Source organism: Neltuma alba, unplaced genomic scaffold (genome assembly GCF_004799145.2).
Source record: "Neltuma alba isolate B1F8T4 unplaced genomic scaffold, ASM479914v2 tig00010370_pilon, whole genome shotgun sequence".
Lineage (NCBI taxonomy): Eukaryota > Viridiplantae > Streptophyta > Magnoliopsida > Fabales > Fabaceae > Neltuma > Neltuma alba.
Genome location: NW_021635275.1, coordinates 220184 through 239593, shown reverse-complemented (window position 1 = coordinate 239593; position 19410 = coordinate 220184). Strand labels below are relative to the sequence as shown.

General features: G+C 35.5%; 2 protein-coding genes across 6 annotated transcripts; one reads left to right on the top strand and one right to left on the bottom strand.

Moving 5' to 3' along the window:
• Positions 1–1433: 1433 nt before the first annotated feature.
• LOC114756089 (serine/arginine-rich splicing factor SC35) lies at positions 1434–7313 on the bottom strand. 5 transcript variants are annotated; one of them, XR_003741406.1, is made up of 11 exons: positions 7154–7313; positions 6957–7035; positions 6507–6586; positions 6352–6418; positions 5720–5791; positions 4781–4987; positions 4447–4642; positions 3978–4147; positions 3573–3781; positions 3271–3453; positions 1434–3178 (listed from the first exon to the last, which is right to left on the bottom strand). XR_003741406.1 is itself a non-coding variant. In XM_028945009.1 (8 exons), exons 1-8 carry the CDS (start codon positions 7227–7229, stop codon positions 4142–4144), a joined length of 783 nt encoding a protein of 260 aa, XP_028800842.1. In that variant the 5' UTR covers positions 7230–7313; the 3' UTR covers positions 3809–4141. The 5 variants fall into 5 exon arrangements, 2 of the variants coding, with proteins under 2 accessions (XP_028800842.1, XP_028800841.1); XR_003741404.1 differs by having other exon boundaries at positions 4447–4663; positions 7154–7312; XR_003741405.1 differs by having other exon boundaries at positions 4447–4663; positions 4781–4969; positions 7154–7312.
• A 2594-nt stretch (positions 7314–9907) lies between these two features.
• Positions 9908–18946, top strand: LOC114756085 (potassium transporter 7-like). The gene is made up of 10 exons (XM_028945006.1): positions 9908–10504; positions 11256–11484; positions 11605–11871; positions 12077–12127; positions 13105–13365; positions 16009–16061; positions 16194–16308; positions 16404–16658; positions 17027–17549; positions 17724–18946. The coding sequence occupies exons 1-10, from the start codon at positions 10229–10231 to the stop codon at positions 18244–18246; spliced, it is 2553 nt and encodes an 850-aa protein (XP_028800839.1). The 5' UTR covers positions 9908–10228; the 3' UTR covers positions 18247–18946.
• The last annotated feature ends 464 nt before the right edge of the window (positions 18947–19410 follow it).

Genomic DNA, 19410 nt, shown 5'->3' with positions numbered 1-19410 from the left:
TCTATATCTTCTAAATGTATTCCCCTCAAGCCAATGTGGCATCCTTTCAGCTCTACTCTAGAAAATTCCACTTGGGTCAGAAAGTGTGGCTCAGCTACATGACTTGCACAAAGTGTGAAGCATTCTTAACAGGAACGAAATCTCATTTCGCCATCATTTGCCAAGATCATATACCTTGGATTGCCTCCCAGCAACATCTATGGTCTTGACTAGATGACATGTAGCTCCTAAACTGATGTGTTTTTATGCCATAATGTTGCAGCAACCGAAAAGATGGAACACATGCCTTTTTCTTTTTGGTTGGACTCTCTCGTAAGAGTGCAGCCATGAACCAAGTTTTTTATGGAGGACGTACGCTTAAAGACAAGTTTATACAGCAAGTTCATACAAGATTATGAATGTCATGAAAATTTCGTGTCTTGTACATTCTAGTGTTCTACCTTCTGATTTTGTATTATCATCGTACAGCGGTTTCATTTGGGATTATGGTTCATACAAGATTTTAAGTGACATATCTATTCTCAAAGGCATTTAAGCATTGTTATTCCAACTAATGACCAAGGAAAAAGCCTATTTGAAAAATGATCTTAGACAAAATCATTTATTACTCTTATGAAGAGCATTATGAGGAAAGTAATTTTTCAATAACAACGCTACATCCCTTGACCAACGTTGTGACATTATGGTAAAAAATATCCTTAGGTACTTGATCTTTTTTTAAGATCCCTAAAAAAGCCAATTTGATAACCGATTGAGTTGCCAAAACTTCTTTGAAAAGATCGCATATTGCAGACCGGATTGCTAGACCTCCCCCCCCCCCCTTTATTACAGTTGCAAGCTTTTAGGTTAAATGCTTACAACGGTTCTGAACTCTTGCCTGCTCGTTGCTTGATTTAACGATATGCAACTTGTCACCCCCAGAAAGGATCATGTATTTCTATTGTGAAAAATAAAGCCCACGTCTCAAACCAAAACCATTTGACTTGTCTGATAATAGTAAAAATCTCAATACTTCTATTTTTACTACAGAGAAAATCAAACACCTCTTCTGAAAAAGAATGAAATCTTTTCAACTAATCCCTTTCCGTTAGACCTAAAATAATATTCTATGCATTACAAATAAAAATAATTCATCAGTAGTACTTCCTATAATTTGACCCACGTTAACTTTTGATTACCTTTAAGCGTTAAATAACTGATTTACTGACCAAAATTACAAACTAAAATAATTTAATTATCAAGAAGAAAAAACACGTACCAAATTAAACATTGAAAGAAAGTACAAGCACAATATGATTTTCTCCCAAAAAAAAAAAACTCACCATGATACTTGGGGGGTACAGAAAAATATTTAGAGGTACAGAACTTAACTATAACATATCTTACATAACACTAATACTTAAATGAGCGTAGTTTGGAAAGGAATAATAATCTAACTAGTAATTGGTTTTAACTAATACGATCATATGAATTCACGTATCATCAAGTGACGATTACATTAGCAGTTGACGAAACCACCATCACGAATCACTCTCAGATAAATATCACATGCATAATTTACAATTTACTATTTGCCAATTTAGACTATAAGAGGAGAACAACGGGTGTTCCAAATCTGACGAAATCGCTTGTCTTGCAGAAAACAAGGATAAGCAAGATCAATGCTGATACTAGAGGCCACGTGGAACAGACAAGACTAGGGCCCTGTGAGGGTCGCGTTAGTGGGGTCTATACTTGCAACACTAATACAGCACCAATTCACCATGGGAGGCAGTAATTATCCTACTCCAGTAGGAATGCTCCGACCAAATAGCACGAAAATTCCCTAATAAGAGTCGGTTGTCAATTCAATCCTAGCAGTAACCTCAAGCTATTAGTATCCGCTCCTCTAATTTAAAAAACAAAAAGGAAAGCCCTTTCTCTCGAGACGAACAATACACAAACCAGATTACCACAGAAATTTCATACCTAGAAGGCCATAACTGGACCACATCAACAGCAAACTAATGGAAAACCAATTGAATTAACTCCTAGTTTCTTTCTCAGAGCAGCGAGGAAAAAAGATTCACTCGTGGATATCCAAGCCAAAATCTTAATCTTCTCCATATGCTAGAAAAGAACACCAGAATATTTGTGAAACTATGGGCCCAGCCATTTGCACTCATGCAGATCAGCTTCATTATATTTTTGAACATTGAAGTGCTCAAGGGGGCAGAGAATATGGATATGAAAAGGGACCTTGATATCCACGATTGACTGAAACGGAGAATAAAAGCTAAGGAGCTTATACAAGGCAAACTACATCACCGGCCATGACCAGTACCGGTTTCTCACATTAAGCAACGAAAAAGCTCTAGTTCAAGCAATTAGCGATTGACAAATTCTCATATCATTCAAATCTTAAGCATATTCACAAAACGACAAGAAAGCAGATAGGCTAAAAATACAATACCAATCCAGCTTAAAATACAATAGGATTCTTTCTAAAAATATAATTCCAGTGAGGCAAATACAATAGATGAGCATATAACATCATTTGCATTAATTTTTTCAACAAAAAAACAACATAGATGAGCATATACAATACAAAATCTGATGGACCAAATGATTCAGATAGAGACGAAGAAGATGAACAAAACATTATGCATCTATTTTTCTCATCTCAATATATCAAAGATCAAGCTAATCAGCAATCAAGAATTTAAAATGCATTGCTAGATGACACATAATTAAAAAAGATCAAATACCCAAGATAACCATTATGCCTTTTCAGTTGCACGACATTATCACCCCACAACGTAGTGATGGTGATCATGAGCAAGAACTAATGCCAAAAAGGGCCACTGGAAAAGACAGGTAGCACTGCTAGAAAAGATAAGCATGCTACCACAATGATGATCCAAGGAAAAAAAAGAAGGCATTGAAACAAAACTACAAAACCGATCACCAGTTCAATGATAAAAATATTCATTTCAGGAGGCTCTGCAATCAACAGAAACCAGCTAGCCAGCCATCATCAACCAACTGCTAATACCATTGCAAACCCCGACCCCAGCAAAAGGGCAGCAACAGCCAGCTACAGGCAGTTATTTGTTAATTCTTCAAATTACTCACGAACACACGCATATCACACAAAAGATGCATCAGCCACCATCTCTGCTACAACGAACGTATCTCACTACATTAAGTAGCAGAAGTTATAATTGTTATCTATGCTAAAGAAGCTGATATCAAGTGAATCACCCCAAAAAGTAACCACGGATTTATTACCATTGTCCCCCATCGCTGAACTTGGAAATCTCACACCACAGCATATTAGGTTTAATATTCGGTATCCACAACTTATTGTTTAGTGTCTGCATCTGAATTAATGAATGCCAGGCGCATCTCCTATGGGGCATCCGCTACATCTCATTACAGGTTCATCTCGTGTCCATCACAGCAACAAGAATCCTTTATTATATTTATTTTGTCAGTGAAGACCAAACATGATTACCAGATCAAAGATCAGAATTCTCAGTGATTATGATGGATTTCAGAAGAGTAATAAGGAGCTAAACCAAAAATCTTACCAATCAAATGATCATTTGGGATATAAATCAAGTCAACTAATTGCTTGTCAAATCAGCATATCGGTAAAACAATCATACTCCTAAAACCAGCATATTCTCTTGCAACGAGCGTCAAATTCACGACCAACCATCAATGACATAGACACAGCATCAACAGCAACAATGCCAACATGAGCCTACCAGGCCCCCACCACTTTACCCGAACATAACTATAAAACCCAACAAGTTCATTATAATTCAGGAGAGCTTTATCAACTAAGCTTTAATTAAATCATGATCACGCTTCCCTATAAGTGGGCAGTAAAAGTGAAGAAACAGATTGTTAAAGTCGAAACAAACTAAAATGACAAAACCCTTCAACAACAGTACAATATTAATCGATTAACTACAAGGTCCAATAGTTACCAGATAGACCACTAGAAGACACATTAGGTCCAAATATAGTAACATTTTAACACCAAGGAAGTCCGACAAGATCATGAACAACGATCAAATGATCCAACATCATCAAAGCAGCTACAACTGCAAGCTCATGGTGTCTCCACAATTTTTCATCCGAAAACCCGTGCTCATTCCTGTAAAAAATAAAAAATAAAAAAGGTATATAGTAGAACAACAAAATAAACTGGTTCAGAATGTTCTCCTACAATAAATATTACTCACAAAGATGAGGACAAAACTTCAGCAAAAGTATTCAAGCATTTGCTATCAACTTCTCTAATGCAGAATAACACACAAGCAGTCTTTTATAAAACAATTTAGCCCCACATTATTAAGACATTGATAAAATTGCTTCTAGAAATCATAATTCTATTGAAGAACTTGATAGCAAACGTCTAATAATTGCACATTTTCATTAAGACATTTTACATACATCTCCATTAGAATTTCGAGGCGATGGGCTTCTTGAATCCCTGGGATGACCCCGTGGTGAAACACTGCGACTGCGAGGTGTAGGTGATCGTCCATCACGACTCTCAGGGCTTTCACCCCTTGGGCTCCTCCTTGGAGAACTACTTCTTTGAGGGGAAACACTCCTTTGAGGTGAAGGACTCCTTCGAGGACTAAGACTGCGTCGTACAGGGGAGCGACTGTTTTAAAAGCAACAATCATGAAAATTTCATAAAGTAAACTTAAAATATGTACAGAACTTCAAATTTTAATATTAAAAACAACTGGAATTTAAAGTAGTATCAAGGTCTTAAAACCTATCCACAGATCGGCTTCGGCTTCGGCGATCATCATCATAGCGATCCCTTCCACGACTCTTGTAGTAATCAGGACTTGCACTACGGCTCCTACTTCTGCGACGATAATCTCTGTCTCTTCCACGATACCTATCCCTTTCATACCTATCATAACTCCTGCTGCGACTCCTCTTCCTATAATCCCTGTCCCTATAATCATCACGATACCTGCAAATGATTAAGCAACCACTACAATTGATGTCTAGAAATATCACAGGAATGATGCAAAGACTAGATTCTATCAGTTCTTACACTTTAGGAATGCGATAACACATCATATGTGGAAACCCAAGATCATTTCGAACTCATCCTCTACACGATAAGTTTGTGCTATTAATTACATCAGCAAAATTGGAGGTTGAGGGGGGGGGGAATTATCAACCTAGTGAAAATTTCAGAAGTCATGAGGTGCTAAACCAAAAATCTCACCAATCATATGATCATTTGGATATATATCAAGTCACCTCAGCTAATGCTAGACGAGGTTCTTCCAGTAAACACTAAAGTGTTCTCTAACTTGACCATCAAAATTCTTACACAAGGGGGATCAATCTACATGATGCATAGCACGATCAGACACTAACCATTATCACATTTGACATATTAATATCTTATCATGCTTCCTCTAGGATCATAAGAGCAGCCCCTCAATTGATATTCTGACTTTATCAAGCTTGCTTCCTCTATAGCTGGGTGCAAACAAGTACCCTCATGCCATATTTTACCCATAATCTTAGACCACGTTTTTCCAAATAGAGAGAAAAGCTTGTTCATGAAACATCAGCAACACCACATCCTTTTAATATGAGCAGTGAAACAGCAAATAAGGTCTAAACTGGGCCACTGAGCACACAATTAAAAGCATAGACCTCCAGAAAACAGAAAAAAAATATCCAGCACCTTCTCCTGGGGCTGCGGCTCCTTGACCTGTACCTAGACTTGGGGAACGTTTCACTAATCTTTCCCTTGTGACTGTAAATAAAATAAAACTGAATTTAGTATTGGTTAACCACAACAAATCAAATCTCAAGTTATGTAAGACATGGGTAAGCAATGCCATATATTATTTGGAATTCAATCTAGATATGCAGCTCAAAAACAACAAAGCTACTGGAATGAAACACAATCTTATTAATGGATTGTCAATGTAAAATGTCTGGCTACAATATACGATGGGCATAATTGGGTCATCGTGTACTACATATTGAATTTTAAAATTGGCAAAAGCAGGCGAAAATAAGTCATTCTGAGATTGTTACCACATGCAACATTAAAATAAACCGTTCATAATGTGTGAAAACCTTTCTTCTCAATTCATTGGCTTTCCAGATGAGTATATAATGTATAGCACTTTATTTATGTATTACCTGATTAGAAACAATACCCATACCAAATCCATGAAAAATTGAAAGCAGTTCCTTAACGATAACATTATACCATAAATGTTGGAACAAGGCGTAGCAAAATTGTGCATGGATCAACAAACAGCAACCATTACAGCACTATAAAGTACAACAAAGCTCAGAACTCACATCCTCTCTGCATTAGGCCCATATTTTGCAAACTGAACAGTTATCTCGCGGCCATCGACCACTCTTCCTGTACCACAAAAATGTTAAAATTTCGCATTTTGCATTAATTAAAAAACAAAACCACAAACAGAAATCTTAATCAGAAAGTTTTATACCGTCCAGCCTGTCCACAGCCTTTTGTGCCTCGTCAGCATACTTATAACGCACAAATGCAAAACCCCTTGATTCACCGGTCCTTCACCACAGAAAAATTCAAAAGAAAATCAAAATTCCTCAGAAGGGACATACGTATTATTTTCACCATTAGACAACATAAGAACTAGAGACATTATAACACAACTCTGTAATGGTAACGGAAGAAAATTAAATAAAACAGTTCAATAGATTCATTGACAGGCCATAAACAATTATTGCCGTCAAGCAGCAATTGAAAAATAAAAGCTAGACTAAAGCTATTTAGATATCACTTCCAAGAGTAGCCAAAAATGAGAACAAATACAAAGCTGTCTTTGACAACGAAACCATATTAAAGACAAGAATTTCAAATTTTAATATATGCATGTTTTCTAGATAATTAAGAGTCAATATTAAAAAAAAAAAAGTACCTCCGATCTCTGGGAATAAAGATGTCGACGACCTTGCCATACTTATCGAACAGGGGAAACAGGTCATCAGCGGTTGTACCTGATCATAGAATACAGGGAACGATTAAAAATCAAGATTCTCACAGCACCATGACCACAGCAAAAACCTATGAAACACACAAACAACGGGTTGGGGGAAAAAAAAAGATGGAGCTTACGGAATGTGATATTGAGAACTAGAAGCGAATAGGTGTCGGTAATGTCCGGAGGACCCGACCTTCCAAAGTGAGACATTGTTGAAGGTTAAAGTGCAGAGGACCGAGAAGCCGGACGAAGAAAATATGAGATTAGATTAGGGTTTGCGGTAGGGAACGCAGAACTTTCTTGAAGAATGAGGAGCTTCCCGGGACCAAATTATATATTTTCATCGCATTGAGTAATTGCTCGTGTACTTTGCATGGAATTACTGATTCTGCCACTGTTTTAATTAAGTAATTGTTGTTGACAAAAAACAATATAATATATAAAATAATTCTTATATTTAAAATTTATATAATAAAATAAATTTAATAATAATTAATTATTGCTATATAACTGAATTTTTAAAATAAAAGGATGTCAACGTTATATATATTTATGTGTTATAGCTTCTTTTAATGGCATGTCTGCAATTGTAAGAAATTATACATTATACAATTTATTTTAAAATTGCATAAAATTGAAGAAACTAAATTAACTACTAAAAATAAATGCATATACAGATAAATAATTACAAAATAGTAGTCGTTATTGATTTTATGGGTTAATATAATTTTTGGTCATTTGAATTTACTTTTATTCTGTTGTTAGTCTCTTAAGTTTAAAATCATAGGTTTTGATTTCTTAAGTTTTTTTCCATTTAAAAAATTGATCCTTATAATTCAATAAAAATATAGATTATTTTACCTGTTGAGGGACCTATAGATAGATCAATAAATAGATTTGAAATAAAAATAATAGAAGGATGAATGAAATAATTAACCCAAACCATAAATAGGAGGAATGTAATGGTTTACATACACATTCACACACATATGGCGTCCAGCTTTTACAATGCGTATTGAACGGATTCCATATTGCACATTAAAGATAAAATACTACCTCCGGTCTTTAATATAAGACTCTGTTTGATTTTTATTTTGGTCCTAAATATAATACCCCAATCCACTTTGTCTCTCATATTTATACTTTTTTTTTTCAAAGTAGCACTTCTAACAATCATAGTTCTAGTCAATACACTTGATTAGCAAGGATATTTTAGGAAAGACAACACCTATTTAGGACAAATAACTAACTCAACTTACTTCTTTAATCTCCTCAAATTAGTCAACTGACTCTTATGATTAGGACTGGAGGTAGTATTAATTTAAACTTTTTAACAAACCACACTATTTATAATGAGTCTAATGAATATGATGCACAGTGTGATGCGATAATGCGATTTAACTTTCAAATATTTGTTTTTTATTACAATGAGGAGAAGGAAAAAGCACTATTTTAAATAATGGTTCATCCAAGAATTTATTGATATCATATTTAAAAAAAATGCCAAATCTCTTTATGAATTAACCTTAGAATATTATTTCTTCAAAGAAAGTTAGCATTAGTTTGGGAGGAAACAATTAATCCTTTAATTCTTAAAATTTTGACTCTCTTGTAATTTTTACTGACTCAATCCCCATAGAAGAAAGGGGCCAAGAGAGAAAAGAAATAAGGTTTTCATCATCTGTTCACAATATGCATATGTGATATAAATCTGAAGAATAGATATAGGCTTACCAAAAGAATGGATTAGGCTTATCAAAGCAAACAAAAATATTATTACCTCCGGTCCTTAATATAAGACCCCGTTTGACTTTTTGTTTGGTCCTAATTATAAGACCACAATCCATTTTTTCTCTCATATTTATGTATTTTTTTCCAAGATAGTCCTTCTAATAATGATAGTTCTAGCTAATACACTTAATTAGCAAGGATATTTTAGGAATGTCAACACTTATTTATTACAAATAACTAATTTAACTTACTTCCTTAATCTCTTCAAATAAGTCAACTGGGTCTTATAATTAGAACCGGAGGTAGTATCATTATCTTCCCATGTTTTTCCTCCCCGTCTTTCCCATTTTCTATTTTGATGTGATTTATGTGATGATTCTATTTGCTGAAGAATTAACAGAGCCAATTATTTTAGACGCCTCAAAGGAGAGGGAGCTTATTTGAAAATGAAACTGACATAAATCTTCTGTACGATGAACCCCAATAGTTGGTCAAACCTCAAGGTTTTTCATTTTCATTTTTAATTTAAAAATGATCAAAATATAAAAAACATGATAAAATGAAATTCAAATGATATAATTTTAGTTTATATAACTTCAATTGAAAGGAACATGTTTGGCAAATTGAAAGGGGGAAATTACCCGTAAATTTAAAACAAAAAATTAAATAGAAACATTTTTCTCAAATTTCATGTCCTAAATGATTTAATATTTGCAAGGCAAAATTTGTCATTTACAGATTAAATTTATAAGTTAATATTTGATATTTGCAAGTTAAATTACTTTATTTATAAATTAAATTTATAGATATTAATTTTTGTTGGCATATTAATAATAAACAAAATTTAAATAATTTATTAAGCTGCAGGTAATAGGTGTTGGCAGAAAAAAAAAAGCTAGAAAATATTGCGGTGAATACGGATAAAAGAAAGATTATCGTGTCAACTCAAACTGTCCAAAAGAACACTGGACTGGTTTGTCCAGATTTTTTACCACTCGTGTCTTGTGTTTATCTGTAAGATGCCAAAATTTCTAAGACCTGGAGGTACAGGCTGAATCTGATCAATCTCTTTCTACTTTTGTCTCTCTCGCCATGGAATAAAGTCGGAGTGATATATATATAGATGAGGTGAATCGGTGATGTGATTCCCTGCCACCTTGTTCGTGTACTGTCCGATCAAAATTTGACCTTTTTAACTCGAAAAGAAGCTACGGCCTACGAGTTGGACACATACACCCCCATGTCCGCTCCATTTTTGTCCTGGAGGGCGTAAGCGTGACCGCCAACTTAAACTGAATGCAATTATACCTCATGAATCCGACAATGGCACACTGAATCGCACAGACTTAACTGGTTTTGTCTCCCAGTTTTGCTTCAAATGGCAAAATCTGATATTTTATAGTTTTTTCTGTTCACTTTGATGTATTTGTAGCTGTTGTCACGTTTAAACCTTGCGATTGAGCTTTCTCTTCCCGGGCATGACGGTGGAGGGAGGATTGGAGAGTGGTGTGAACATTGGCGGGTCTTCCATGGATTCCATTGAATCCCGGTGGGTTTTTCAGGAGGAGGATGAATTGGAGGGTGAGTGCGATGAAGATGAATATGAGGATGACGCTTATTCGCGGCATTATACCATGTTGGATTCCGAGGACGAGGAGGACGATGAGCCGAGACTGGTTAGGACTGGCGCACGAATCGATCCCTTCGATGCTGAAGCTCTTGAGGTCTCTGGTACTCAGAGGAGTGACAATGAGGTAGTTTCGACTTCATTTATTTAATGTTTTCTTATGAATTGCATTACTTCCTTCTTTTGTGTGCCTTAACCTTTTTTCTTACTCTATTTTCTATGAATGTGGAAGTTCGCTAGGCATTTTGGGTGATGGAAAGGAAGTTAAAATATGAATAGCTTGTTTCGCTTTTCCATTTAAACTTCTGCGTCTTCTTAAAGCCCATCGGTTACTAATGAGCTTACTTAGTTAACCAATGATGCGTCTTTCTACGTCAGCAACACTCTTCCACATATGTTACTTGAGCATAGTTCGGTTAAAATTTCTGTAGAACTGGATAATGGATCTTCAAGAGACAGAGTGACCGGTTAATCTTTGCAGAATTGACACCTTACTCATCTTAATCTTGGAACTGTGTCATGTGAGCAATGAACTCATCTTTACCTTTATGAATCAGTGCTTACCCCGTCTCCTTCCGGAATCTTCTGATTTTCCCTTGCATCTGAAAGTTATCTCTTATGTTCATTTCCAAATAAGTCTTAGGCGTCGGTAAAACCTTTTAGTGAGTTCCTGGATTCTATGAATTTAAGGCTGTAGCTCGCTGATGCAGACTATTTTCCTCTATGTTTACATAGCTTGTTCTCAGTTTTTACTGGCCACCGCTTGAATTTTTTTTTTTTTTTGCTTGATTGACAAAATATGTAGCTGTAAATTCGTGTGGAATGATATACAGAGTGTAGCTTTTTACTTGTTATCTTCATTTTTTTTCCTAGAGCAGAATGTGGGTGTGGGAAGGAGTATTTATTTGGCTATTAAGACCCTCGGTCTTATCTTTGGAGATGTGGGAACAAGCCCATTATATACCTTCAGTGTCATGTTTAGAAAGGCCCCTATTGATGGAAATGAAGACATTCTTGGAGCATTATCACTTGTCCTGTACACCTTAATCTTATTTCCTCTATTGAAGTATGTCCTCGTTGTTCTATGGGCTAATGATGGTGGTGAAGGTATTATAGATATTGTTATTCTTTAATATTAGTCTTCAGTGATCTGTTATTTCCTCCCTTTCTTTCTCTTTATGTTTGGTCCTAAATTTCAATGTCATAGTTGTTTCCAAACCACTGCAGGTGGCACTTTTGCCTTGTACTCCTTGATTTGTCGTCATGCTAAGGTTAGTCTTCTTCCGGATCAGTTGCCGTTAGATGCTCGCATGTCATCAGACGCTCCCATATCAAAATTTAGGCTAAAGGTGCCAACTCCTGAGCTTGAAAGGTCAATAAAAATCAAGGAAAGACTTGAAACTTCACTGACTCTGAAGAAGCTTTTACTAGCATTAGTACTGGCTGGTACATCTATGGTAATAACTAACGGAGTTGTTACGCCAGCAATATCAGGTTATTATATGCTGTTATATTATGTATTTTTGTAACTTTTCCCAAACTTCTATATTCATGTGTATGGACTTTCAGCCTGTGCTTATTCCGCACTTGAAGTGATACTTTACTGCTTGTGTTTATGGCCAAGTCTTCTTCTTAATGATCCCACCTTTTATTTACCTCTTTATCTTAGTTCTTAGTTTATTTGCATTTGTCACTGCAGTAATTTCTTCTGTTGGCGGTTTGAAGGTGAGGGTAGATGCAATCAAGCAAGGTAATGCCTTTACCTATCAATCAACTCTTCAATTGTATTAGTTATCAATCCCTTTATTTAATGATGTTATCTGTAGGGACATCCGGAGAATTCAGGCTTACATTTCTTTGAACTGAGTTCTTTTAACCCGTGCTTTGTCAGTAATAGAATCTGTGGGTTTGACTTATTCAATTTTGTGTCATTGTGCAGGTTATAGAAATGAGCCAAATGAATTTTTTACTTATCACTCTTTAACTTCATATGCTACTTGCATGTTTATGCCTGATTAAACTGGCGGATTGCAAAAATTGGCTAAATGTTATGTCTGATTAATTTTTCTGATTTCAACTTTATTGAATGAAAAAGGGGCAACAAACATTGCCACTCGAAGGTTTAAAAGTTAATGATAAAGTATATGAAAATGATGAGTATCTAAAACTTTAATATTGAATAAAATACCTAGGAATAATCCTATTCTAATAAAAACCTATTAAGATGTGAAAAATACAGTTACCCTTAAATAAGATAATAAAAAACCTAATGAATGACGTCTTATAATCAAAAAATAATATTAAAAAAAAATGTTAAATTGCACATTAAATTTTCTGAAACCCCCGAAGTTGGGAACAAATTGGAGCTAGCGTTGCCAATCTTCTTCGTTTTAAGCTTTTTGTTATGCTTTTTGATCGTTTGTCTTCCTCTTCTCACTTTGTAGCAAGGGTCTTGGCTTTTGGGCATTCTCTTGTCAGTCCTTTTATGAGATATTGGTTTCACTAATTATTAGAATACGGTTCTAACACTTCTCTATATTATAATTTCTATCTACCAATTTGATTTAGGTGAATAGAATGCATTCTGTTTTCTTAGATTTTTTTTTGGGTGGTGGTTTTTGGGGGGGGGGGGGGAATGCATGTGACTAAGTTGATTGATGCCCTTATTCAGACTTCATTTTTTCATTAAGGAGTTAATTTCTTAAATCTTCTCCCTTGATTATGCAGATAAAGTGGTGATGATTTCAGTTGCCTGCCTTGTCATTTTGTTCAGTGTACAGAAGTATGGAACAAGTAAAGTGGGACTTCTTGTAGGACCAGCTTTGTTAATATGGTTTTGTTCTCTTGCTGGCATTGGGATCTACAATCTTTTCAAATATGACAGCAGCGTCTTGAGGGCATTTAATCCTATCCATATATATCACTTCTTTGAGAGGAATTCAACTAAAGCATGGTATTCTCTAGGGGGCTGTCTTCTGTGTGCATCGGGTAAACACACAAATGCAGAATTGTAGATGCTAGAGATGCAGTAATATGTATTTTGTCTCGCCTTAAATGTCTGTAGATTGTTTCTACTAGCAGGCCTTTCCCCCTCTGTTTTAATGTCCTTATATTGCTAGCTTTTATTATGTGATCAATGTCCAAGTTTTCAACAATTCTAACCATCTGATGTGGAATCGTCATAATTTTGAGGCCTACTGAGCCTGAATCTTCTGTTATGTGGTGTAGGAAAGGAAAGGTTCAGGTTAAAGTGCTTGACAGGATCATGAGTTGGTCAACTTTGATTGTAGTAATGAATTTAAAACTGAAGGATGAATGGATTGATGGATTATACTTTTTTTTTTTTTTGGGGGTACAATGGATGGATTATACTTTGAAGAAGGGGGAATGTTAATAACTTGAGGGGGATAGGAAGGAAGGGGAAAGAGAAGAAAACAAGGGGATAAAGCACAATAATGCCATACAATCTACGTAGCTGACCCCACCTGGTGGGATAAGACTACTTCTTCTTCTTCTTGTATTATCATCCAAGTCTATCTCACATGTGCTGCATGGTGGCTATTTATAGAAGCCACTGCTAAGGTTTCATTCTCAGGAAGGAAACATATAAACAAAATAAAAGGTTTCCTTCTAGTAGGTTTCCTTTGAGTGAAGGAAACATCTCTCTTGCAGCCCATTTAATACATGTAATGGTTAAATAATCCACTTGCTAAATAAAATAAAAACAAGAAGTAATAAAGTATAAAACTTAGATTTCCTTCTATACGAGGTTTCTTCGAAATATATATCATTCTTATATTCCATCATTGGGTGTCTTGTATGGTCTTGTCAAGAAAGGGGTTTGCCTTGATTATTTAAGTAAGAAATTGAAAACAAGACCTACAACTACATGAATAAACACTAGAAGAGTTGAGTGTTCAAACTTTTAATCTTGACTAGAAGAAAGATGTATGGATTCTTACTTGAAGAATCAAAAGATGGAGTAATCTTTTTTCCCCCTTTTATGGTGGAAAATAGTTAAATTCATATGGTTGCAAAGACTGACGGTTTGGTTTAAAGTTGAAAACTAAATATAAGTTTCTGGACTTTTTGTTATGTGTATACTTGGAGTTTATTAATAAGGCTTATTATATGGAAAATCAGATTGCTGTGAAACGGATGGTTAAGTTCTTACTAGACATGATGCCTGTATAATTTGTAAAACCTTTTCATTATGATGCCAAAGCTTCGGGGGCTGTTTGAGCTACAGATATACATGGTTGAAGTTTGAAGCCGTATAATTTGAGGACTGATAGAAAACAAAATACTCTTCCGGTCCTAAATATAAGACCTATTTTGTAGTGTAAATTACACTAAAAAATAGGTCTTATATTTAGGACCGGAGTAGTATTATGTATTTATATAGGTTGATATGCATCCATGCATGCATGCACACATCCATCCATACGTACCATGGATGCATATGAACATAGATATGTGCATAGCATAGTCCATGTTAAAGGCATAGCTGATACTCAGCTTCTTCACCTGACCTTGCAATAAAGTTTTGTTTTTTATTCTTTCAAGTGACTAGGTTATTGCTAATGATGACACAATACCCTGACATGTTTGTCTATCAAAAGGAGAACTTGTCTTTGTCACTATTACCAACCACCTGAATTTGAATTAGGCATATGGTTGGTCATTGTTGATCAATTGATGGTTGGAATGAGTCACAACCCTAATGACATGCTGCTAGAATGAATCACAATTAGCTAGGTTGAAATGAGTCACAACCATAACAAGTCACTGTTAGAAGGAACCACAATACGCTGGGTTGGAATGAGTCACAACACTGACGAGATGCTACAGGATGAAAATGATGGTGGTCTGGGTTAGAATGAGTCACAATCCGAATGAATTATTGCTGGAAAGGATCATAGCAGTATAGGTTAGAATGGGATAATGTTAATGAGCCACTGCTGCAAGGAACCTTTGACACATGAAGCCACTTTAGTAAATTACCAAGACCCTTAAGACATAATCTAGGGTCTTGTATCGTCATTACAATATGAATTTTAGGCTTGAACTTTTCTGAAGTTTCCATTTCTCTCTCACACACAGATCATGGGGAAACTTTAATGAGTGAATAATCTGAGCCACCTCTTAGTCCTTCACTGTGAATTTATGCTGATGATTAGTGTGGTTGGCTATGTGAACGTCCATATATTCAGGGTATTGGTGGAAAAGACAGACCTATGGATGTGTCAATGCAACGGTATTTTATCAAATTGATAATGACATGTTTTGCTGTTTCCTATTTTATACTTGACTTTAGGATGAAAAGATTTATATGATAAGCTTGCCCATGGTTTTGGGGGGAAAAAAGTTTCTGGCCCATAGCCCCGGTTTTCCACAATCAAAATTGAAGCGTAATTAGTAGAATATAGAGATTGTTCTTCACAGAATAAGCATTTGTGGAACTTGTGAACAGTTTTTACTCACAGTTAACATTAATGTTTGTTCTTTTTCATTGACCTCGTGTCAATTCTTGATAGTATTATGTGGTGAATTTGCAGCTGAATAACTATTGGTGGCATTTACGTGAATTTTTCAACTATTGCTTAACATTCTTACTGGTTCGTGTTGTAGGTTCTGAGGCCATGTTTGCAGATCTTTGCTACTTCTCTGTACAATCAGTTCAGGTAATGGAATATGAAAAACTAGTGTCTTGTAATGTTTATTAGAATCTCAGGGTTCTTTCTGCTATATCATAATTCCTTATCCTTCTTGTTTGATAATTTTTCTCTAATGGAATTGATGTTGGTTGCCTGCAGCTTACCTTTTTCTTTCTTGTTCTGCCATGCCTACTATTGGGTTATTTGGGTCAAGCTGCTTACCTGATGGACAACCATGCTGATGCTGGTGATGTTTTTTTCTCTTCTATCCCAAGTAAGTATTGATAATTATTCCTATTCCTTCATTCTTTACAGATGGCTTTCTGGATGATTTACAGGAGATTTTGTTGTACAATTATCTGTCTTCAGGTGGTGTGTTCTGGCCAATGTTCCTCATCGCTAACATTGCTGCAATGATTGCAAGTCGGACCATGACGACTGCCACCTTTTCATGCATAAAACAATCTATTGCGCTTGGGTGTTTCCCTCGCCTTAAAATAATTCATACCTCTCGGAAATATATGGGTCAGATCTATATCCCTGTTATTAACTGGTTCCTTTTGGCTGTTTCACTGGTGCTTGTCTGCTCTATATCCAGGATCGAAGAGATTGGAAATGCATATGGTAATTGCTTTGAGCTTTATTTATCTATATATATATATATATTTTGCTTATAAATAATCTGTCATTGGTAATAATGTTACAGTAAAATTGAGGTCAAACACTCAAACATCATCATAGAATAGTTAGCATTAAAATGATTTGTTTATGTGTAAGCAGATTGAAATTCTCTCCAGTAATTTCTTCGGAATGCCCTCTGTCATGGTTGAGAACTAAGCACACAAAGCACTCCTTTATTTCTTTCTTCTCTGCTTTCCCTCCTCCCCAAAAAAGAAAAGAAAGGAAGAAAATTGTTTTTACTTCTCATTTATTTCCTTTTTCTTGGGACTTGGCTTGCTTGTTATATCCTGCCACCCTTTTACAATTTTCAGGCATTGCAGAGCTCGGAGTGATGATGATGACATCTGTTTTAGTTACCCTCATAATGCTTCTTATATGGCAGACGCACATAATCAAAGTGCTCCTTTTTATGACAGTCTTCTTGGGATTGGAGTTGACTTATTTTTCGTCGGTTCTGTTGAGCATTACAGATGGAAGTTGGATAATATTGGTTTTTGCCATAACAATGTTTCTTATCATGTATGTATGGACTTATGGTAGCAAGCTCAAATATGAAACTGAAGTCAAGCAAAAGTTATCAATGGATTTGATGCGGCAATTAGGCTGTAATCTGGGAACAGTTCGAGCACCTGGCATTGGTTTGATTTATAATGAGTTGGCCAAAGGAATTCCATCAATTTTCGGCCATTTTCTGACCTCGCTTCCAGCAATACATTCCTTGATTATATTTGTGTGTATGAAGAGTGTTCCAGTTCCAGTGGTGCCCCAAAATGAAAGATTCGTTTTCCGGAGAGTCTGCCGAAGAAGCTACCATATCTTTCGTTGTATTGCCAGGTAGGAAGCTTAATTTTGTATTACTTCAGTGTAAATGTGAAACCAAAAGGCACAGGACAAATGGTATATCCTATGAAAAGTTTGGATTTATTGTCTACATGAATCATTACTATTCATATTACTTCAAGAAATAACGCATGCGGTTCCTTCACTTGAACTTTAACTTGCGTACAGGTATGGTTACAAAGATGTGCCGAAAGAAAATCAACAAGTTTTTGAGCAGATTCTGATTGAGAGCCTAGAGAAGTTTGTCCGTCAAGAGGCTCTCGAGCGATCATTGGAAAGTGACAGGGATGATAGCGATTCAGAGGATGAGTACTCTAAGGTTCTCGTTGCTCCCAATGGGAGTGTTTACTCTCTTAGTGTTCCTCTCCTGGCTAGCTACAATAATGCAAGCAAGCCTGTTTCCATAACCAGCACATCAGAGGTGAGCCCAGCATCTTCTAGTCTTCCTGCTTTTGATGCAGAGCAGAGTCTTCAAAGGGAGCTATCCCTCCTGCGTGTGGCTAAAGAATCTGGAGTTGTTTATCTTCTTGGTCATGGAGATATAAGAGCAAGGAAGGATTCATGGTTTATCAAAAAGCTAGTTATAAACTATTTTTATGCCTTTTTGAGAAAGAATTGCAGGAGGGGGACTGCAAATTTAGCTGTGCCCCACACACGCCTGATTCAGGTTGGCATGACTTACATGGTGTGACACAGTTCTGGAACCAAATAAAGCAAATGCCAATTTCTTTGGTGGCAGAGAGTGAGGCTTGGAAAATGCAGTTCGGAATGCGAAGTTTGAAATGATTGCTTGATGATTTCCGGCTAATTGAATTCCCTTACAGCCAAATACCTATCTAGCTTTGGGTCTGAAAATTGTTTTGACGCTTGCCTGGAAATGTGGGGTTGAAATAGGCGGAGACAAACGAATCAGAGTACCAAAAAAATCTTTGGTTGTTCAGTAGGTATCCTGTGAGTGTGTCAATTTTTTCCCAATTTTTTTAGTATTTGAAATAAAAATTTAAATGTGTCGGGTTTCAAAGGCTTAAGAAAGGTTCAGACAGGCTTACAACTCAGAACATTTATAAAAATGTCGATAAATTAGTCACCAATGGGATCCTCACTTTAGCCATGAAATTCAAATCCATTTCCTTGTAGGAGATGAAACCATACTTTACCTGCTGGGCTAACCTCTGAAGATGTGAATGGCTGTAATTTTACAATGTAGGATGAGCATGACATCAGTAATGGTCAGAGTTTTGTACAGTGGCATTTTATACCGTCTTATTTCGTTATCCTGTTTTCCGTGACAAGTTTCTGTAAAACTAAAATAGTTTAGCGGTAGAATCCATGGTATGTTCTGCTTGTTGGAAAAAAGATGGGATGCTTGAAGAAAAGTTATTTTGCTGCTACTTTCTATCCTTAATAAAAGTGCGAAACAACTAATTTGATAATATTAAAAAAAATTAGTCAGGTTGGGTAAATGTAACAAGTGTGTTGGTTTTTTTAAACTATATTATTTAACTATATACATTGAAACTATTTTTAATGAGAATTCTCTATAATTAATAGAGGTATCTTGAAGAGTGCATTATAAATTTGAGAATTAGAGAATTAAAATATTATTTTTATGGTTAAATATAACCTCTAAGTAGCTCTTGTATTAAGTAGATTAGTGATAATATATAAGTAATAAGGAGTGGAAAAAATCTAATAGAAGTTTAGCAATGAGACTTTCCCCATCTATCATTTCAATAATAACTATTAAATAAAAGCTATATTAAAGTAATAATTATTATTAAATGAAAATTATATTAGTAGTTATTATTATTTTAATAATAAGAATAAAACATCTATAAGTAATATTAATAAATGA